The sequence below is a fragment of the Phaethon aethereus genome (assembly GCF_964289735.1).
Source record: "Phaethon aethereus genome assembly, chromosome: 5".
Classification (NCBI taxonomy): Eukaryota; Metazoa; Chordata; class Aves; order Phaethontiformes; family Phaethontidae; genus Phaethon; species Phaethon aethereus.
In genome coordinates this window covers 12108957-12132065 of record NC_138579.1, presented here as the reverse complement: position 1 = coordinate 12132065, position 23109 = coordinate 12108957, and the positions used below count along the sequence as shown (strand labels likewise).

General features: G+C 36.4%; 1 protein-coding gene across 1 annotated transcript in view; it reads left to right on the top strand.

The window, feature by feature from the left end:
• The window catches only part of TDRD9 (tudor domain containing 9), a gene marked incomplete at its 3' end in the record, with an annotated part of 56038 nt that extends 33949 nt beyond the window's left edge, over positions 1 to 22089 (top strand). Inside the window, exons 18-33 of the mRNA XM_082000804.1 lie at positions 1621 to 1737; positions 2702 to 2809; positions 5642 to 5742; positions 6501 to 6674; positions 7634 to 7745; positions 9087 to 9299; positions 11052 to 11141; positions 13135 to 13395; positions 13857 to 14006; positions 15085 to 15155; positions 15525 to 15634; positions 15791 to 15887; positions 16385 to 16523; positions 17628 to 17737; positions 20654 to 20726; positions 21994 to 22089. Of these exons, the coding sequence (XP_081856930.1) occupies positions 1621 to 1737; positions 2702 to 2809; positions 5642 to 5742; positions 6501 to 6674; positions 7634 to 7745; positions 9087 to 9299; positions 11052 to 11141; positions 13135 to 13395; positions 13857 to 14006; positions 15085 to 15155; positions 15525 to 15634; positions 15791 to 15887; positions 16385 to 16523; positions 17628 to 17737; positions 20654 to 20726; positions 21994 to 22089 (2022 nt within the window). The remainder of the gene's footprint in view (positions 1 to 1620; positions 1738 to 2701; positions 2810 to 5641; positions 5743 to 6500; positions 6675 to 7633; positions 7746 to 9086; positions 9300 to 11051; positions 11142 to 13134; positions 13396 to 13856; positions 14007 to 15084; positions 15156 to 15524; positions 15635 to 15790; positions 15888 to 16384; positions 16524 to 17627; positions 17738 to 20653; positions 20727 to 21993) is intronic.
• Positions 22090 to 23109: the final 1020 nt, after the last annotated feature.

The window sequence follows — 23109 nt, the reverse complement described above, 5'->3', positions numbered from 1 at the left end:
GAGATGGTTTTGGTGGACCCTGTAGGAGTGGCACATCCAGTATTATCTTAGCTGAGAAGTCGGGGTTGGAAACAGACTGCTAGCTTTTAGGCAAAAGGAATCTTCCTTTTGTTAGGATAAACTTCTTAGCCAGACCTCTCAAATATTAAATAGTTAATAATTTCACACTACTTTGTGGTGGGAAATTATTAATGTTTAACGTATTTGTAACATTTTTTTAAGAGACCTTCAGTATTATTATTTTCAGATACATTGGTTGTGGTGTGACTGCTGTTACATAATTTTTGTCTTAGGATAATTTTAAGCAAATACAGTTATATAATGAGGACCAGGCTTGAAAATTTGTGGGGCTTTGTTGTTAACATTACTGCAGCAATTAATGAAAACTTTGCATCAACAAAGGGCTTCAAGCTTAATGTGTTATGTTGAGAGGGGAAATAAGTAAAACTCTTGACTAACTGAGATTGGCAGAGCATGGCCTTGCTCATTATTTCAGTGGGTCATACCTTTGGCATGAGCAGTGTAGGGCCTGTGTTCAAAAAGCACCGGGGCGGGCAGGGGAAGGCTTTCTATAGTAAGCAACCAACCATCTGTATAAGAAATGCCAATGGTTTTTTAGCTTCTGTCTCGGATATTAAGGAAAAAAAAGATGAGGAAAAAAAAGCAAATTGTGTAAAAGTGGAGAGCTGAAGGATCAGTCTTATAGGATAGCCTCCTGGGTAGCTGGTGTTCTGTTGGCCCAATTTCAGGCAATTCAAGAAGAGGTTGTGCATGACCTAATAGTTCAGGTGTTTGGACATCTACACTAACACTTAGTAAGAAGTTTTGGGGTTTTTTATTTGCTACACTTTCAGGTACTAATCTTATAATCCCTTGTGTGAAAGTGGATTTGCAAAACTGAGGCAGCCACACAGGCTGGTTTCTTATTATGGTACTTGTTCTATAAGGAAAATAACAGGAGTCCTTAGTATCCTAAAACTGCCAGTAGCAGAAAGGAAAATGTAGATATGAAGCAGTTGAGCAGACTGTACTTGTCTACGTTTGCTCCAAAATCATTTGGGACAATGAAGGCATTCAACTGTGTGGTCAGAGGACCAGTAGCTGCTTATGGAAATTTCTTGGAAATGCTTAGGACTGAAAGCTTAACAGAGCATGTTCTGCTCTAGGACATAAGTTTGATCTCATTTAAAGTCATCACAATTGTCTGCTGAACCGAGTTTGCAGCATGTGTAGTCACTGCTACAGTTAGGTGCAGAAGTCCAGGTTGGTGTTAGCATGTTTTTTACCTTTGAAGATAGAAACCCAAAATTATTTAAATGGAGTATTAGTGTATCATCTTGTAAAAGGGTATTTCAGTTCCCTTTCTAATTTTGTTCCATATCATATATGCATAATATGCTTTGCGACTGCTATAAAGAGATGTCAAGAAAACTGCTTGAGTCACAGTACTGAAATTACTTTCTGAAGTAGAGATGCTAAGCAGTACATTAGGTGAAATGTATACTAGTGTCACCTAAAAAGGAAAGGGAGTTTGTCCACTTATTCAGACTTTTACTAACAAGATTTTATTTGTGGATGATTTTGATCTGTTTAATATGTAACTTAGAGTTCAAATTTCAGGTGGCAGAGTTATTTCACAACTTGAAAAAGCGAGTCAGAGCATTTAACATGTGTATTAATGCTCAGCCATCTGCCATGGATCAGGAATGTGTATACAAACAACGCTTCATTTTGCAGGTAATGCTTTATTGACTTTTCGGGGGGATCCATTATTTACAAAATTTATAACTGGATTTTTATATACTAGTACTGATGAACTAGTATTACACCTGTATTTCAAAAATCTCTGTAGATTTTGAGATTGCAGCTGAAAAAAAAATCTCTTCTTGATAACTTAAGGGCAACTCATGTTACTTTTAGTGGTTCAGAATTCACACTACATTGGTCCTCTGCTTGTCCCTTCACTTCCAACAGTTCATCAAAACAAAACCAAGTCATTCTGAGATGAATTAAACTGTATATCTAGACTAATCTTTGCTAAAGTCATAAAAATACTCTAAAGAATGATGAATTGTGTTGGAAGGCTAAGAACTAACAGTTTTGAAAATGATGTTTTTACTTGTTCTATGTGCTGTACTTGGACCACCACTGGCTTGGTTAGTTCTTGAGGGCAGCAGGAATTAGATGTCTTTCAGCTATTGTACCTTTGTCAAATTTCCAATTAAATTTGTCTTATTTGGACTGATTGTAAGTGATTTTATTTTCACAGACTTATTTATCATTTCAGTGGCAATCGGTTGTGTAAGCAGTGAACTTTTTAGAGCAGAGTTGTTAAATACTGTTAAGATACAACATGAAAATCAAACAAGTTTCACGTAGCTATTTTATGTGAATTTATTTAAAACTGAGGCGCTTGAAATCAAGGCTAACAATTACAGTTTCCATAGAGCAAGTCTTCATACAAAAATATTAGAATGTTGTAAAAATGTTCTAGAAGTTGAACTCTTCTCATGCTAGTATGTTTTTTAAGGATTTGCATGAATTAATGTTTAGTCTGAAATGACAGTAATTCCTGGAAAGAGGCAGGAAAAAAAATCCTCATATGAAGATCGGTCAGTCTCTCTTTATGTTTCTAGCTTATCTCTTTTTAATAAACTGAATATAATCTGCTGTGTTTAAAAAAATATTTTCTTGATTTCAGGTTGTAATAGCTGGTGCTTTCTATCCAAACTACTTTACTTTTGGAAAATGTGATGAAGAAATTGCTGTGAGAGACCTTGCTGGCAAAGATCCAAAAACCACTGTAATGGTATGTTAAGAAGGTGAATGACAATAAAGAATCAGTAATAAAAATATGTAGGTTTTGGGTGGTATTTTCAAGTTTTGGTCTGTCTTGGGCAAGGACAGAAGTAATTATCTACTCTGATCCTCACTTGGTCAGTTGCCTTCTCTCCCATCTCCCTTTCTTCCAATATAATAAACATTGTGTGGGTGGGCAATTTTAGAAGAACTCCTACTGAGGACTGCTTCTATGCATTTGATTGCAAGTCTTGAACAGGCAAAAAACTTTCATAAAACTAATAAAATATTTGAAAAACAGAACAAGACTATCAAGGGTACCTTTTTTGTGAGTATTTATGGAATGTGTTGTTGCAACTTTAATGTTACTTTTTTGTAATCCACTTAGTGCATGGCCTACATGCTTTTTGCTTTAAGGTTACTCAGGTATTGCACTCTGCTTTCTTATCTTCTGCTTTCAGAAATATTTTTTATCTGATTTATGAATAAGTCCAAGTTTGAAATGGCTGTGTTGATTTTGCAAAATGGTACACAATCTAAACTAGGAAAATGTTTGGTGTGGCTGAATTAGGTATAACACTATAAAATAACCATGACCTATGCTTAAATAAAACAAACCTACAAACAAGTAAGACTCAAACAATAGACTTGTACTGACAGAAGAGAAAATAGTTAGATGAAAAGGTAGGTGAGAAACTCTCAAAAGCTTACTGCGAGGGAATTTTTTCATGCTTTACTACTTACCCAAGAAGAGAGGCTAGTTCTATACTGAAGGAGATGCTGGCATGGTGATGTGTGTGCACACATTTGTGTACGTTTTTGAAGTTTTTAACATATTGTTTCAGGATATGGAAGCAAAAAAAAAAAAATCCTGTTTAACAGACTAGACTCAATCTTGTGGAATAAAGACAAGATTAATCTTGGCACAGCAACATTGATTAAGATGAAACTGTTAGATCTAAGGAGCTATTGGCTTTTGATGTGTGTAACTCTTGATCTACTGATATATCAACTGCCTGTTACCTTAAAGGAAGAAGTAGCTGCTGTGTCTTCATCAGTGTAAATGATCTTCCTGGGCACAAGTGCTGCAAGTTTCTAAAGCTCCCAGTTCAAGAGACTCTTCTTATAGCCATATGATGCTCCTAATGGTGTGTGCCAAAGCTATAAAAGACAATTATTCCTCCCAGTCTGTGGTCTCTCTAAACCTGTGTAAGATTGTAATAACCAAAGAGAAGAAAACACTTGTATAGCCCCTGAAAAAGACTTCAACATGTAGAAGTTTAAACTTGCTAGCTCAGAGTTCTGTGATTCCGATGGAGATTCTGCAACTTCCTATGGGATCCCACCTACCCGTTCCCTGAATAAACCAAACTGTGCTGTCCTAGGCTTCAGGATGTGTATTCTGCTACTTGTCTTCCTCATTCTCCTCAGGATCTTGAGCTCCCCTCTTTGCTGGTTGCTCCGGCCCACACTGCTGTTGATTATTACTTCTGTAACAACTTAGTTCTACTTCGTTCGGTAATAGCAGATCTAGAAGAGTCCTGTTTGGCTCATGACTGGTGTTAAGTTACTTTTAACACCCTTCAGAAATCTAGGAGTTTGTGTCCTGCCCTTCTAACAGCTTATCAGGGAGCTTATTGACTCCCTCTAAGATGCAGGGTCTGTGATCTGGAGACCTCTGCAAGTTACCTGAAGATCGTCTGCTTCATCTTGACTGGTGCTTTGTTATGAATTCCCACCTCAGTGGACAACCTTTACTGATTTTATCTCTTATTCTGCCCCACAAAATAATGGGGCAGGATAAGAGCTCTGCTCTGCACTTTACATTTGACCTACTCCACTCACAGGGCAGACCAGAAGGTTGCTCTTTGTCTATCATCCCCAAGAAGCATGTATCCACCCATAAGTGTCCAAAGAAGGGCAACGAAGCTGGTGAGGGGTTTGGAGCACAAGTCTTATGAGTGGCTGAGGGAACTGGGGTTGTTCAGTCTGGAGAAAAGGAGGCTGAGGGGAGACCTTATCGCTCTCTACAACTACCTCAAAGGGGGTTGTGGTGACGAGGGTGTTGGTCTCTTCTCCCAAGTAACTAGCAATAGGATGAGAGGAAACGGCCTCAAGTCGTGCCAGGGGAGGTTTAGATTGTATATTAGGAAAAATTTCTTTACTGAGAGAGTGGTCAAACATTGGAACAGGCTGCCCAGGGAGGTGGTGGAGTCACCATCCCTCGAGGTATTTAAGAGACGTGTGGATGTGGCGCTTCAGGATATGGTTTAGTGGGCATGGTGGTGTTGGGTTGATGGTTGGACTTGATGATCTTGAAGGTCTTTTCCAACCTTAATGATTCTGTGAAGTGCTCTACAGTTGTGCAAGCTGTCCCACCATACCTCAGTAATTCAATACGTGGTAGTTCTGCCAGGACATGCAGGGCTGTAGCTCCTCCTGTTTTCCAGGCTATACACTGCCTAGGATGTAGTTCCCAATGGTGGACAGGGAAGCATATGAATCCATTGTTTTTGTTACAAGCAAAAGGAGAGATACTAGACAGCTTATAAGAAAAATTATCAAAGAAGCATATACAAATGAAGCTGCTTCATTTATAGTTAAAGAAAACATTTATCTAGTGGTTTGAGGCAGTAGGGCAGCATTAGCAGCAAAACTCTGATTTTATTATCTTCTGAGATTTTTAACTTTATACTATATAGCATTTTTGGAATTTGTTTGGGTTTAGATTGCATATCACTATTGCAGCTCAAGTGAAGGAGAAAGCTAAGTATTTAGGTGAACTTAAATAATGCATTAAAATAATTGAATGTATCCGAATCTAACTTCTTTTTCTTAACAGCTGAAGAATATTCCTCCCTATGGATATCTATACCACAGACAGTTGCAGTCACTGTTTAGGCAGTGTGGGCAGGTAAAATCTATTGCCTATGATGGATCAAAGTAAGTATAAAATACTTTAAATATCCTGCCTTTCACATGTTCTCAGTTAGGAATCTAGTAATCAATTTCCTTCTTTGTCAATGGTGCACTGACAAAATTAGTTTATTTCTTCTCATCTCTTTGGAATCAGTAATTTATTTTTAATGTATTGGCTAGAGTAAGAAAGGTGGCTTTGAAGTTTGGTATACGTTAGAGTAACATTAGGTAAACTAGCTGAGTTAGAGACCACCTTCTGTTTTGTCTCTTCTGTTGTCTAACAGTGGACCATAACTGCAGCTGATCTGTCTGTATTTGTTTTTAACTTGTATACTGAATTTAGCTCATTTGTACAGTCAGATGGCTTTGTGCAAAAATGCATGTGTATGTTTTAGCTAATTTTCCAGCTAACTGTGGACTGCAGCTGCCCACAGTTGAATTCATGTAGCCTTTCATATGCCTTTTCCAATTTTTAATTCTTTTCTTATTCAGATATGTTTTCACATCCTTTCTATTTGTATTAAATACACTCAGTAAATTTGGTATGTGCTTGTGAGAATGTTAGAAAGTTTTTATAACCATCATCAAAATTCAAGTTTTAAGGTGCATAAGAGCAGTAGGCAAAGCCTGTGAAGAACATACTTGTTACTGTTTGCTGGCCTGCTAAGATAAAGACAGGGAGAAGAAATGATGGGTTTGTGTTGGGTTTTTTTGTTGTTGTTGGGTTTTGATTCCTCATCATGTATTTATTGCAGTTTTATTTGGTGGGTTTTTTTGAACAGGGCTTTTGTGGAGTTCTCCCGTAACCCAATGGAAGGTTTTAAGATTCTTCCTGCAGTATACCTGTCAGTCAAGATGTCACAGCTGAAAATTCCTCTTGAGTTGAACGTTCATAATCCAGATTACATTGAAAGGCAATTGCAAGATGTGAGAGCTGCAACTGTGGAATCTCTAAGGTAATTGTATTGCATACGGAAAATGGGTTTCTTTGCTGTGTAAAGTTGAAATGAGCTCCATAGGATTCGGTGAGCATTTCCTTGGCAGTATCACCAAGGAAGACATGTTAGGTTCAAAAAACCAGATGTGTAAACTTTGTGTAAGCAGAATGTTTTTGCAGGACTAGAAATAACACGATTGTCTTAAATAAATACTGCTTTATAGTTAAAGGTGTTTTACTGTAGTGAGTCCACACCTGCTTTTGCTGGAAAAAATCTGGCCCATGGGTTTCATTGTTATATACGCTGTCTGTGATTCTCAGCTTCAGGTCATACAAGCAACTTTGCTAAAAGCAGTCTGCCTAGTTCCCGATTGATTTGCAGCCATTTTAATATTTTAAAATAAAAAATCTAACATAAGAACACAGGAATGAACTGGAAAGGTTAAAGTGCAGGTGAATACTTTACTTACAGTTGATTCTACTTAGCTTTTAATAAAACATTTTAGCAGTTTCACTGTGTCCGAAACCACACTTAAAGTCTTTTTGAAAATTAATTCTTGAGGGACCCAAGAAAGAAGTCTCCTAGGTTGGAAGACTAATTTTAGAGTTTTTAACTTTGTCAAGTAAAAGGAACTTTGTATGTAAAAAAGATAGGTAAGCTGAATTCATCTTTGTGCTCTAGTGTACTCAATTTATTAAAAAAAAAAAAAAGCTTAGAAGGCATACTACTTTGGATTTCTAATAAGTTGATGGCACAGTTGCTTCTTGCATGTATCTTCCTGTGTGTGTTCATAATGGAATTCAGACAGTTTCTCTGTAGTATTTTAGTTCTGCGTGGTCATTTTACATTCTAACTGAATTAATATATTTCGAAATAGAACTCATTAAGTACATGCTAGGGAAGCAAATGAAAGCAAAAAACTTCTGAGTTTTCACTTGAGTGAAATATTTAGCATCTTTATTCCATAAACTTTTTAGAGTAAATGTGGACTGTCGGAAGCAGACAGTGGAGCCTGTGGAAATCTCATTTGGTACTTTACACCAGTCAAAGATGATCCCAAATCGTCTTCTGTCCATCAAGATAACAGAGGTAGAAATGTTTTACATCTGAAGTAGGTCATATCTAATAATTGGTACCTAGATAACTTTGCAGAGATTAATATCTGACAAGCTTAAATGAAAAGAATGGGTACTGATAATGTTTTTAGCACAGAGGTATCTATAAGAGGTATGGAGAATATTCTTGGTCTAATTCTTAGTAGTTCTTTGTTAAACAGTACTTGCACTTGACAATTTGTGGGATTTGCTGGCAGTAAATGTTAGTTGGAAATAGGCATGAATGTAAAGAGTATTAATGGGAGAAGTAAAATATTTGCCTACACTATAGAAATGAGAATCAGTAGATATTTGGGCCATTTAGCTGGTTATTATTAACTTTTCAGTTTTCTTCAGAAACTGTAAATTTGATAAATGAGATGAATTAACAGTACTGCATGCTCATTTGGTAAATTTTGCATGCATAAAATACTGTGTTAGGGGAACATTTATATATAAATACTTCTGAATTCTGAAGATGGGAATTTTTGAATCTTGTATTAACTATTGTCTTCTCAACAAATTGAGTAGCAAGCAATACATATGCTGTTGAAATAAAAATAATAATTAAAAAAATCCAAACTGCTGAGTGGAAATTGTAAGCTGAAGTATTAAAACAGCTCTTGATAGTAGTGACATGTTTATTTTCTTCATTTTATTTATCTAAGTGTCTTGGATCAAAAATGTTCATGCATTTGATCAGATACATTCCAATCATTTAGCTAACTATGCTACTTCGGTTTAATACATCGGTTTTAATGGTCGTCTGTATTGTAAATAAAGATTTTTTTTATTACGAGCAATTGATCAGAAATGGTATATGAGTTCAGTAAGCCATTTGAAAAGGTGACTTATTTTATTAAATTTGATTTAAATAGCAGTGTGTTCTTTTCAGTTTCCTAAAGAATGGCTAATCGTAACATTAACACTGCCAATTTGTTGATAGATGTAGCTAACTGGTATTCTTTCACTAATAAAAGTGCACCATATCTGTATGTATATGTCTAATCAACTGTATACCTTGTATTTTCTATATGTTGATTTGCTTTAGAAAAAATGGAAGCAGTCTTTTCTTAATTTTCTGTATTTTAGTAATGCTTATATCAGAGTCTGTTTAGATGAAAAGTGTCTTGCAGTTGCACAGCAAATAAACATTTTAAAATAACATCTAATTATGAGAGAGAAACGCTCCACTGCATTTTTGCAGTATATAACATTTCTCTGTGTGTGTCAGGAGTCAGAGTGCTTTCATCTATTTTGCTCAGATGTGTTTTGTATTTGATGTAGAAGAATAAAATAAATTAAATCTGATATTGTCTGATTTTTATACTTTCAGATAGTAGAAGTTGGACACTTCTGGGGTTACAGAATAGATGAAAAAAACAGGACTGTACTCCAGGCTCTAACTGCTGAAATTAACTACCAGAACCTGATGGATTTGCCAGTGTCTCCACATCCAGAGTTGGTTTGTCTGGCACCTTTCACACATCTGGAAAACAGAGGATATTACAGAGCTCGTATTCTGTATGTTTGTGGAGATTTTGCTGAGGTACAGTAATATGTCATATTAAATTGGTAGGATGTGATTGGGTTAACAATCTTGGAGCTATGCGTTATTTTTTACAAAGTGCTATGTTCATGATAATTACAAATATTCTAGTAAAGAAATCTGTATAACTAGAACTAAAATAAAACCTTAATAGAATGTTGCCAGAATAGATGAATTAGTTTGTTGCCAGAACACAGGAATAGTTTAGTATGAAATTGGGAGGTTGTTGATGCAGTAAAGTGTCTGTGCTGAAGCAGACCAAAGCGAAATAAAGACTAAAACCCACAGTAACTTTGAAAACACGGTAAGGAATGCGTAGATCAGAGTCCAGTGCTGTGTTGCTGGCAGCAACCCCATCACTTCCTCTTCATAAATACATTGAGATCCATCTGAAAAGTTTAGCTTCTTGCTCCCACTGTATTGGTAGTTTTCAGTCATTCATGGCCAGTTTGTCTGAGCTTGTTGTTCTGCCAGTGTTTCTTCCCTGGTTTACATAGGTTTTCTTCTTTCCCTCCTCTTTGCCCTTCCCTCCAGTTTATTGTCTATCTTTTTCTTCCTGGACTTTGTTTTAATAGTTGAAGCAAGCTGCACTGTTTTTCATCTGACATCCTACATTGACTCTCTCTTCACCTGATCTCCATCTCACTCCTCTGTGTTGTTTTGGCCTCAGTTTTCTGAAGCAGCATTATGTATGCTCCGGTACTTACAGTTCTGCCTTCGCTTATGCAATGCTGCTAGTATTCATCTTCCAACACAATGTTTCTCCTCTACATTCAAAAATATTTCATGTGTCATATGCCACATTTGCCTTTTCATAGCTTTTTAGCATGGGCCACCTCTTGGTATCTTATACTCAGTTTTGTCTCCTTGGTAATTTCCATATAATTAGAATTTATAAATAATAATGGAGTGTTTATATCCAAAATTGTTAAAAATTCTAAAGGATATGATCTTTACTTCATGCCATTTGGTTTTCCCCATGCCTGTTGAGTTCTTGAGTCCATTCAGTGTGATCTTTTTTGTATCAGTGTTTATGGTGCTGAGTTCTGTATCATGAGCAAATTCATCGGAACGTTTGGCTTTTTGTGCTGAGATCAGTATTGGAAATGAGTGCCACAGTTCAGGAGTGGTATTCATTTTTCAGGCCAATACTTTTCAGCAGTTAAGGACAGACTGTTTTTTATTTTTCTAAGATTGGCCTTTGCACAGCCCATTCTTCCTTTGAATTTCTTGATTTCTTAATATTGTTGAGTATCCCCACTATAGAGTTAATACTGAGCATGGTAATCTGTTTAAAGTCATAGAAAACTAGTGAATAACAGCGCTAATCTCATCACTTCCTGTTTTGCATTTATAACCAGTTATCCGATCCATGTTAGCATTTGCTTAACTAAAAGCAATTATTAGGTAGTACCACTTCTTAACAGTAAGTAAAGTTATACAGACTTAATTGCTGGGGGGAGAGTTAGAGCCTTTCAGAGAAATTTGCCTTTTCTAGGTTTAGCAGAGTATTTGCATTACCAGTGTATGTTTAAGCCAAGGAATCAAATAATAGACATGATAAAGTTTGACCTATTATTTTTGACATGATTTTATTTGCATGTTTTCCAGACTCTGAATTTGATTCCATATCACTTGACAAGATTGTGTTGTACTGTAATAGTTAAAATTAGGTTGTCGCTTTCCTTTCCACTGAAGGTAGCACTTTTAATGTTGTGGAATCTCTGTGGATGGTCTTGATTCTTTTTCCAGGTTTTTTTTGTGGATTATGGTAACAGATCAAAAGTGCCTTTAAAGAAATTAAAAGAGATTCCAAGCAGTCTTCGAGAGCTTCCTTTCCAGGTGAGAGTGATGGCCTTTGCTGCTTAATAGATATTTTTCATGTCTGGTCTGTCAAACAGAAATGTACTTCAAGTCATAATGCTTTTCAGAATTAATAATGAAGTAACATGTGTTTTGCTAATGGGAGTGCTTACAAACCACCTTCACTAACAGGTAGATAAATGTTTTCTATAGATGTATATCCACAGAGCAGTAATTCTTATGTGTAAGTGAATTGCACTGCATTTCATTGTAGAGAAATGTTATCCAGCCTTTTGTTTTCATGGGCATTTGCTGGTGTGGGGGTGGGTAACAAAACAAAAGAAAAAGCAAAAAACAACCAGAAAGCCTGAACTTGCTGCCTGACTGGATGTAAAAAACATTTGTGTTCGTGTTCTGTTTGTTTGGGTTTTTTTTTTTTTTACAGAATGTTTGAATTAGTCCTGTTTCTGTGGGGACAACATAGTGGGATCTATCTCCCACCTGTAATCACTGGAACAGCAAAAGGAGAGAGGAAATTGCTCTTAACAATTGCCTTTTGCTACTTGTTGCTTTTGGTTATCGGTTTCTTTGCTGTCCATCAGTTATTTGAGAAGTAGAAGTTCTCTCTAGGAGAATGTTGTTCTGGTTCCTTTATGGCCTGCTAATATGCAAAGCTGAGGAGTGACAGACTGAGCAGCAGATCAGCTTTGCTTTAGTCTAAAGAACCTCTGTGCAAATCAGAGGCTTATACAGTCTAGAAAACAGCCCGAGAGGAGAAACTATCAATGACTAGTTTAATTTCTTGCTTTCTGCTTAAACCTAGCTGCTCATACTACAGATAAGTGGCAGCATAGTATCTCTTCCGGTCTGCATGGCACAAGTCTGCTGTGGCAAATATCTTGTGTACAGTTACTGTGCAGAGTATTTTTGCTCCATCAAAGCGCCTGCTCAGCTACACTGTTAGTTACAGGACAAATACATAGGAGGTACCAAATTTAAATTTTGCAAAGCTAGAAGTCCCTGTTCTTGCTTTGTGCTGCTTTGCTAATCTTTGAACTACTGGCTTTACTTGGATCTTCTCAGACAGAATTCTCTTGATATTCAAACAGTGATCTGTAACACAAATCTGAGGGACTTTATAGCTAGTTTTTCAGAAAAATAATTCTATTCAGCTACATTTACAAATAAAGTAGCTAGAGACTGCAAGTGAAATTCAGCTTCTCAGTCCTTGTTCAGGTATGTTTCAGCTAATTGAAACAGGTATATCGTACTAACTTTATCTGAAGTATTTAATGATGACAATGAGAAATAAACCAGCAGAAGTATGGTTTTGTTTTATTTTATTTATCTCTTCTTAGTATTAGATCTTGACAGGGTTAATTTTGTTTGGTTTTCTTTTATAATTGATTTTTAAAAAGAAGTAGAACTAATTTTGGCAAGAAGCATCATTTTTTGTGTTTTCTTCAGATGTATTAAAGGAAAATGTATTTTACTTCTTAATGACGATTTTTAATGATAGGCTAGGAAAAAAAAAAAGTATTTCTGTTGTAAATTCATTGGAAGATATAATTACAGATGGTGATTGTGGAAAGGGGTCAAATGAGAACTTAATTCTCTTGCCTGTCAGGGACAGAATAGCTGCAGAGGTCTTGCCAAGTTTTCTGTTACCTTAGTTGAAAATCACTGTATTGTAAAGTTTTTTCCAGAGAAAATATCTCTGCACTCTTAAAGTTTTAATGTGGATGGTGAAGTAATACCAAATTAACTTTAATTTATGCTCTGTTTGCTCTGATTCATTAGCAATTATGTACAATATTGAAGTGATGTGAGATCTAATGTGTAGCAGCATTGGCAATGACAGAATAGGAATTATGCCAGTAGCTTTACAGCAGTCCTAGGAATTAACATAAGCCACTGCAATAATTATGAAGTCATTTATAGTTATTATTTCAAACAGTTTGTTGAGAAAATGAAAGCTTTTCACGCTGATTCTCTGCTCAGGCAAGTGTTGTTTTCAATGTTTTTGCACTAGGCTTTAGAATTCAAGATATGCAAGATGCGTCCATCTGCAAAATCTCTTGTATGTGGGGAACGGTGGAGTTACAGTGCTAGCCAGAGATTTGCCTCACTAGTAAATGGCTATACTCTTCTAGTGAAGGTGTATTCACTTGTGCACGGTGTTCTGCATGTGGATGTTTTCCGTTACTCGAGGTGCAAAGACCTTGTGAATATTCGAGATGTGCTTATTGAAGAATGTTACGCTGAACTAGCAAAAGAATCATATGAATCGCAAGTATGTATTGAGAAAGCTGCCTCTACTTCTCTTACACTGATTTATTTCAGCTCAGGCTGTCTGAAGTCCTGAGAAGTTGAGCTGAAGTCTTGACTAATGCCATGGGATTAGGCAAGATTAATACTTGAATGGGACAACATACTTTTATGTGTGTGTGCATAACTTGTATTGAACTGTTGGACAAAAGCATTGCTGCCTTGAGACACCTTTTGAAAGAGATGTTTCCCAGGAGATAAAAACAGCAGAGCAGTTCAATTGATGACATTTTGAAACCTTGAAATAATGTAACTGTTTCATAGTTTTAACTGTCTTCCATTTTTATGTTTTATATAATCTGAAAAGTGAGAAGAACATTGTTTTTTTTACTAGTATGCATGTTATTTGTGCAGGACCTTTTTTTAAAATTTTTTTAAACACACACAGGTGTTTCATGGTTTTAACGCTCTTACATTGTTACGTAGCAAAGCCATGATTTGCTGGAGGCATTATTTTCGGACGAAGTAAAGAAAGATGAGAAAATGCCTGCATCTTCAAGAGAGGAAGAAAAGCATCACATGGAAAGATTGTTAAATGTGTTTTCTGACAATAAATCTGGTGCACCAACCCATAAGGTAATTTGAGTGGTTGGTTTTAGTATGTCATTAAATGACCCTGCTTCTCACATTGTTAGAATGGAGATGAAGACTTGAAAGTACCCTTAAAAACCAAAGCATACTTGATGCCTTTCATAGTGCATTCTACCTTTTGTTGGTAGAAAGCTGTAATGTGACCACCATTGCAGACAAGTCTATTGCAACTTCTAACAAAGTTTTGAAGCATCACCTAAGAGCTAATGACTGTTGTAACACATTCTAAGGCAGCACTTCAAACCACTGCAGAACGAAGATAAAATTGAAAAACTGAACATAATGTTTCCACACGTGATAGTCTTCATTATATAAGCTACTGCAAAAAGCAAGATTACAACCCTATAAATTTTTCAGAAAATTTAAACATGGTTTTTACTATACACAGTGTTTCGTTCTTCCTCAGATAGCAATAAGTAAGCAGGTAGGATAGGTGATGCAGTGAACACTCCAGTAACTGATAATAATGAAGCAGTGGGTGTTTCTTCCAGTGCCAATTCCAAAGTCTGAATTTATTCTTATGTATTTTGAGATACCTAGTCACTACTAAAGCTGGAATATAAAACATGAAAACGTGTGTCCTGCTCTGCATTCTGATTACAAGTTAAGCCTTGTCTACATTGTAATTCTTCTCCCGTTTCAGACCTGACAAAGTTTCAGGCCTTCAAGCACCTAACTGTGCTCGATTTACCCACAGGAGTAATCCTGTTTAACTACTCACTTCCATAAAGTGAGGTATTTTGAAGACTAAAGACCTGCTTATGTAAACAAAAATGACCCTATTTTGTTAGGTGCTCTATGAAGTCTAAACTTGTGGGGTTTTTTTAAGCCAGAGGAAAGTCATGAATCCCCAGCACCTGTGAAAATATTTTTGGTTAGGTGCCTCAACAAGCAAAGTTTGCTTTAGATGGATGAAATGAAAATACTGTTTATCAATTTATCAATTCAGTGTTGCTCAATACATGCCAAAATGTGTGTTGGTTTTTATTTAGAAAGTATTTTGTTTTGGAGACATCCAGGTGCTGTCTAACGAGAATATAATTTGTTCTTTCTCTTTTTGAAGGTAACAGTTTTTGGCCCGTTCAGTCCTTATGAGGTGAAATGCTACAGTATGACTAGAGTATCCCAGTTCAGGTATGAGAAGACTTTTACTGTGAAGCATAGGCACGTTCTCAGCAGTTATTTTTGATAAGTATGCAAAAACTATCCTAGTTACTCCTACAGATTTTTACAGAACTTTTATTCATTGAAAAGACTGAAGTAGTCAGGCTTGAACTGCATTAATATGCACACTATTGCCATGTAAAATTTTAAAAGTAGTTTTATTAAAAATGCTTTAATGTCTTAGAGAGAGATTATTTATCGCTAAATGGTATTCAGGTAGTCTTCAGCCAGTAACTGCTATCCATTGTGGTTGTATTGTGAATTTGAAATAATTCTTTTTTTACATCTTTGTATAAGTTTTGATTTTTTTTAACATTGAAAATGTTATTTCTTCCCCAGAAGTGCTTTCATACAAAAGGAGAGCATAAACTCTGTTGTTGTCCATGATGCTCCAGAAGATCCCTTTCAGCAATTGTTGGTTGCTGCTTCTTTATCAGCAAATGCAACTGGTAATGGTTAATAACAATTTCTGTAGACTTTTGGTTTTACATGAATAGTCCTATGAGTAAATATGTCACTGTAGTTCTACATTACATCTTTTTTGAGGTTTCATTTTCATTAGATACTCCTTAGATTATGTTTTTTATTTGTTTGTTTGGTGACAGGTTCTACTGTTATTTTAGAGGAAACATCTTTGATGCCTCCTATTCCTGGCCTGCTTGCACTCCTCAGCATGCTGTTTGCTCCTGCTATAGAACTCAGGTATTCATGCATTTTAAAAAGTGGTGATTCTGTTTTTTTTTTTTTAGGACCTTCACAAATTGGTGGCAGACTTTTTTTTTTCTCTCCTTTCAGCATTTAGTATATTCTTTTCCTGCTCGTGTAATTCTTGTATCTTTTGTCAGTTTCAATGCAGTATGTAGCTAAGGTTCTTGTTTCAGGTACTTACGAATTGGTGCTGCAGGCTTTATCCTCACAATAAGGCAATACAGTTAATTACAGTTTCATTTTGCCCATGTATGATTTTCTGTTTGAGTTTTATGAGTATATGGTTTCATAACCAGAACTTTAGTTTTGTTTCATCACTATATTTAAAAAAACAGCATGACTAGGTGTGAATGCCTCAGTTGTTTCAGGTTCTTTAAAACACACCTGTGTCTTGCTTGGCATGGCTTACACAAATTCATTTAAGTCTCTCTTCATATGAGTTCAGTTTCTTCATCTCTAGGTGAGACTGTTTTCTTTCTTTTTTCATATAGGGTTGATAAAAGCGGAAAGTATTTTACTGGTGTTCTGTGTGGTTTGGGTTGGAGTCAGACTTGTGGGGCTCCACTGCTTCCAGAAAATGACATGGAGCTGACGTTTGATGTGCATTTTGGAGTTGAAGACATATCAGAGGTAAAACATGCATAAGAATTTTTGCTGTAGTGGGAATTAAGTAGAATTCAGTGCATCAGAGCTTGTTAAATCTTAGAGTTAGTAAGAAAACTTGTTTTTAGCTGTGGTTTTGGGTTGTGGTTTTTTTAGTATACTACCTGTTTATGACCCTGGATTCTTGTTGGAAAAAAAGTTACCCCCTCCATATGCTTTGAACAAAATAAAATACTATAAAAAAAATACATTGTACCCTTTTCAAAACAAAAGCATTGATTTTGCACTAGTCTTCTTAGTTATGTTCTTAGAGTTATTGTGGTTTTTACTGATTAGCCTAGCATTCCTGCTTTGCAATCTTCAGTTTGATTTTTTTACAGCTCTGATAAGTCATCTGTATCAAGCTACTTCTCCCAGAGCAGATCAAGCAAACAAGCAATAAAACCCCCTGTATTCCTCATTACGGCCTTTTTGCAACACATAGACAGAGATCTGTCAGAGGGAAGTATGCACATATACTCTGCTATGCAGGACAGTAAGCTGTATGTCACCTGTGCTTCAGATTTAACATGTGCTGTAGACTGTGAAGGACCTCACATGCCGAGATTAGTTCTATGTACAGAGCAGGTACATTAGGTGATGACCAGTGGTTTCGAGAGGCTTTTTAAGGACACAGTGGACATGCTGGTGCACATACGTGTGAGCTATTGTTTTCTGAAAGCACTGACTTGGTGTGTGTGGTGTTTGTATTCATGGCACTAGCCAGAATGGTAACACCAGGCTGTTGTGCATGTGAAAATTATGAACAGATGGGGAAAATCCTTAAAACTTTTACAAAAGGAGTTCTGTGGTGGAAAAAATCTGAGCAAGTGGTAGCCTCTATGTTTTGTGGCATATCTGAGTAACTTGAAGATTGTCATATCAAGTGGCTGAACTTTAATGTCTTTGACCAGCAGAGATGCATCTGGAGGATGAAGTGTTTCTAAAGCTTCAGATGTTTTTGTTCGTGTTAATAATATTCTACTTGAAGTTCAGTGGTGCGACTGCCACGACCACCTTTGTCAGTGTAATATAATACAGAACTAGTGCTGCTTTAAAGTGCTTTAGATTCTGTCACTGGTATTTTTACAGATAAACATCCTAAGGACAGCCATTAATAAGCTGCTCTGTGAATGTACAGCATATTCTGGACAAGAGAGGATGACACAGCTGCAGGAAAATATTCGTCAGAAACTTCTATGGTAATAATTTTGTAGAAATAAGATGTTCTGTTTAACAGCCTCAGCAAAAACAAAATAAATGATTGCTTGAAGCATAGCTCAGATTAGGCTTTGGGGAAGTAATATATGTTCTCATTTAATGAGGCATTTCATTTACTTTATAAATAAAGCAGTGTACTCAACAACTTTAGACTTCTTGTGGAAGCACTGGTTCTTCAGGGAAGCCTGATCACTTAAGAGTCATAAAACCTGGACTGTAAAGCCTGTTCTACAGGATACCAGTTCTGATATATCTTTGCTTTGTGCACCCAGGACAAGGCTAGTAAAGTCCTATGACATAAGAGTGCAGAAGGATTTAGAATTCTTTCTCCCTGTACATTAAAGTTGAATTGTGTGTGCTGCCTTTCCTCCCTCAACAGACCTGTGTAGGATAGGTGTTGGCCAAGTTTTAATTGCTGGAAGCCCCAGATTAATTTACGAACTGAAGTAAGGCCACCTGCACTTTTTTTCCAGGAGGCCTCCCAGCTTCTCATAACTGAAGCAGTGGTTCTGAAAAGACTATTGTTAGTCAGTGCAGCCAGTCTTGAGAATTTTTTCAGCTTGCAGTGAGTGGGAAGTGTTCAGGGGTGCTGGTTCAATGAAGTATCCCAGTAACAGCTCCTTCTAATGTCTGCCACTGCTGAGCATGCCGTGAAAAATCTTCCCTTGTTTGTAAATGTAGTGTGCTTTTTAGTGCTGTGTCATCAGCAGACTTTTCTCATCTTTAATTGGCTCTGTATTGAAGAGATTTCAAAAAGAGCTCTGGCTCAGCCATGAATTAAGAGTTATGTTATGCTCTTGAGTATTGGCCTCATCTCTAGGAGATGTGACCTTTTTCATGAATAGATCTTTTCTAAAGTAACTGTATGCCAAAGTGAGGCACTTTCTCATGCTGATAAAGATCAGAAGCCTTTAAGCTTAGCTGCCCTTACCCTAGGTTATCAAAATGATTATCAGAGCAGCTGTTTATGCTGAGTTTTCAGGTGTTTCTTGGTATTGCCTGTACCTGCTCAGTTGATTTTTTTTTTTCCCCAGCTGTGAAAAAAAACTATTACATTCCGTTTAGTTGAAAGAAAGTACCCATACTTCTTATTTCCAAATTTGAAAGAAAATTCAGTGTGGTGCATTTTATAATAAATTAACAAGTACAGGGAGAAGCCTTACCTTTTGAGGCACTGGAAATGAAATTAAAAGAGCACAAACAATTGCCAGAATATGTGGAGTTACCTATTATATGTTAGCTGACCAGCAGACATGTTGGATACGACAAAGGGAGCAAGGTGATTATTTTTGTTTTGGGCACTACGCTGTGTGTGCCACCAGCGGGACGCACTGCTGCTCTTCTCTGAGTCATGGCAACTTCCAGCCAGCTGTTGCAGTGGGTTGCGTGTGCCTCCAGAAAGCGGTGGCACACCTTCGCAAAGGCTGCACCTCAGAGATGCACGCTGCTTGCGCTTTCAACTTAAGGAGCACTAGTGCAGGCTGATGGTGAGCTGTTTGCATTTCATGTCTGCAAAACTCTTGGTAAAATACCAGCTGTCAAGCATACTGCTGATGCAATATTTAATTTCCCATTTGTGTCCAAGTACCTCAGGCCAGCTGGTGTCTGCATTGCCTTTTGACACTGCTATGTAGTACCATGCTTAGGCTTCAAAGCTGGGTGAAGATGGCTGATGTGATTCATGTGGTAGTAAGTGTAGGGAGAAGTCAAAGAAAGTGGATAGGCAGAAAGCAGAAAAACCACAAAACCTCTCTGGAGTTCACTGTGACAATAACAGGAGCTCATGCTTGGACAGCAACAATGCATGCTAAATTCAAGGCACAGTAATGTCACTGCTATTTCTTTACACATGTGAATACTTGCTACTGTTTTTAATACTGTTTGCTACTGTTTTTTAATAGTGTTTAATACTGGCAACCTTTTTTGGGTTGATTGTTGAGATGTCTCCAGCCAGCTGGGAGGGGAAGGAGCAGCCTGCACAGCTCCTTGGTGCAGGTCCTCAGTGTTGACATGTTCCCCAGTTCAGTCAGTGCTGACTGCCTGACTCAAGTCATTCTCATCAGCCTTCTGGGCTGTTTTTCTTTAGTTTATAACTTTCTGCATTAGTGTCTTCTCTCTTGGAATCCTTGTGCTTTCACTGTTTCTGTTCCAGTGATCCTACAGCTAATTTTTTTTAACCTTTTTGAAGAAAGAGACAATCTGTTTATTGTCATGATGTCGTCTTTTCCCTTGTGTAAAATCTTTCTCTGTTTTCAATATTTTGTTCCGATTGTACTTTGTTTTATGCCTTTAGAAAAAACCTAACCTTTCGTTAATAAGAGCAAACATGTAAAAATTTAGCCTGAGCAGTCTTTCATAACTTCTTTCCATCGAAAGCTAATTTATTTACAACATGTCACCATGACTTAAGACTAAAATCAGTGTTTGAAAAACACATCTAGACAGAATTAATGAACGTCTACTACCGTTGTAGTTTGCACAGCTTGAGGAAATAACTGGAGCAGACAGACAATCTATAGTAATTGAGTTGTCATGCAAAACAAAATATCCTAAAAATAGCTGTATTATACATTCTAGTGAATAAGCATGCATAAAATTACAGAATAAATGACAGTTGCAAATTCTAGTACTTAAATTTTTTAAAAAAATATTTTCTTTAAAAGAAAATACATTCTGATACACTTAACATCCCTGTGACAATTTGTATTTTGACCTCTTGCACTAGAGGGGCAAAGTACAAAGAAATGAACAAATAAGACTAGATTAACAAGGAAATTCTAAGATTCCTTCAGCACAGGCACCTCGTAAATGCCTAGTTGTAACTAATATAAAAATTCCTTTGTATGTATTAATCAAATACAAGTGTATTTCTTAAGGCTATTTTTATGTAATTTCAGTTTAATCTGCAAATCAAAACCTCGAGATATAATTGTTCCTACATGGTATGAGAAGCCATATACATGGAATCAGGTAAGGGTATAAAGATAATTGTTTTGCTCTTTTTTTTATGTATGGTTAGTTGAGAGCTCTAAAAGGGAGAATTTCCTTTGGAAGGATGTCTTTTTTTGAGTATTGAATTTAAAGATACTGAAAGCACTACAGAGTTGGATTTAAGGTGTAAGAACTATTGTGTATACATCAGTCTCTACTGATACCCTATTTTTGTAGACCATTTAGTTTGGGTCTTTTGTTTTTTAATTTTGTGTATACAAATATTTAGCCTTTTCAAACAGAACACTTCATGAATTTTGCGTTGAGAGAGACTGAAAAGGCAATTTTACATTTGTTGGAAATTAAAATTTTGTAGTATTCTATTAAGCAGCCGTGGCCTAAAAGAAAAAGATTGATGCATGTTCCTTGTTTAAGATTTATCTGAAGGCAGTGCATCTTAATTTTATTTTGAGTTGCTTTGCTTTCAGATGGCTTTTCCCTTCTAAGACAGAAATGTGGCTTGCTTTAGAATGAATGTGGTGAGATCAGATAGGGCAGTTTTCTTGAAATAAGGGAGGGTTTCATAAAGCTGAAAAGTCTAGCTTCCTACTCTGTTAGGAATCTTACCTTTCTTTCTGTAAGGGCCTCTGCAGGCCACTAGGTTTCCTGATGAACCAGTACATTTTCTTAAATAAAAGAGCGTGAGGAATTACTGAGTGCAGCAGTAACATTTCTGCTCACATTGTCCCTATGTCTCTCCCACCCTGATGCATATAAATTAGGGGATTAGGTCTCCCTTCCTGAAAAGTTTGACAACAGTGAATGAGCACCAAGGGCACATCTTTCTAGTAGTCATTCACTGAGGGGTTAGTGTGTCGTGATATACTGCCTTGAGCCAAAGTGTTTTGATTTTCCTATTTCAAATTCAGTTGTCCTTGGTCTATATATGTCTATACCTTGTCCTATAATGAAGATAATCTCCTATTCAGTATTATTGATGTTTAGCTTTTTATAACAAGTTAATGTATAGGCCTTGGGTCTGAATCTGAAGTCTGAAGAGTCTCAGGACATCTTTCTTACATCATCACATAAAATACTACTGGTGATGCTTGGGAATTGATTGTGGAGTGGTATTCTGACTCGGGCAATCCATGAGATAGTGTTTTATAGGACTGGCTGTTACAATGAAATCTGTGGCATGGAACTGAAATGTCTGTATGATTTGAAACTGTCAAAACTCTTTCTTAACTACGTTATGTAGGAAAACAGTATTAAGAATGCGTTCTGACTTTCTTCTTTTGATCAGGTGGATTCTCAGCGTATCATTGACCAGTCTGAAAAGCAGCATGAAAGAGGAATTGGTCTTTATCAGCTACATAAGCTTGTTGTGTTGAATGTTTAAATATTTCTAGAAGTCTTTCAGAGGAAGAGGTATTGCAACTAGTCTAAAAATTACTTTTGTCTTCTGTATAATCCTTGCGTGTTTGTTTTGCAAGGCTGTTCAGTAAGATTAGTGTCAGTGTACTAAAATACAGTTTGGAATCTGTTAATGTTTTTTTAAAAAGCTAAGATTTGTTGACCTAGAGCAGACGAGTTTACTCATAAAACAAACTGACTTAAAGAAGGATGTAATTTTAATTTTAATAATACTTCTGAGCAGGTTTATCACAAGGTATGTGAAAGACAAAGCAAATCTAGGTTTAGTTGTTCATTTTCTGCCTAAAAGCTTATATGCCATGGGGCATGGTTTTTTGTCGTTAACTGCAAGTTGCATTTTCCTGTTTTCTTTGTCATTAGTTTTTCAAAAAGCCATACAACAAAGGTGTTTGGGTTTTTTGAACCAAAACCTAGAGGTCAAAGGAAAATGATGATCTAGATTATGTTCTGATACAAAATATAACTTCATAAACTGGGTACAATTTTTTTCATTAATTTTTCATGCAGTAGCGTATAATATATGGTTTATTTTCCTGTATGGCAGAAGAATGCTTTTAAATTACTGATTTATGGCACCTTTGTTTCATCCTTTCCTCTTATTTTTATCTGAGAGATCTTTAGCCCTAAAAATGAGGTCAGTGGCTTCAGAATAAAATGCATAAGTGAAATAAAATGTATTTCTCTTCCCTTGTGCAGTCATGCTTAATAAAAGCTATATTTAGTTAATAATGGTATGTGATTACATTCACGAAATAACATGAATACAAAAACAGTATATGGAGAAGTATTAATCTTTTCACTATTCACGCAACGATTTGAAGATCATGATTACCCAGTCATCCTCTGAAGGACAGAATCAATGGTAACCATAAAAAAACATGGAAGATTTGGGGAAAATAAGGGGATGCTTTTTAAGCTGTACTTAAACAGAGGGGCAATTGTATAATAGGCAACTTTGATGGCTTATTATAAGCAATACTTCCTT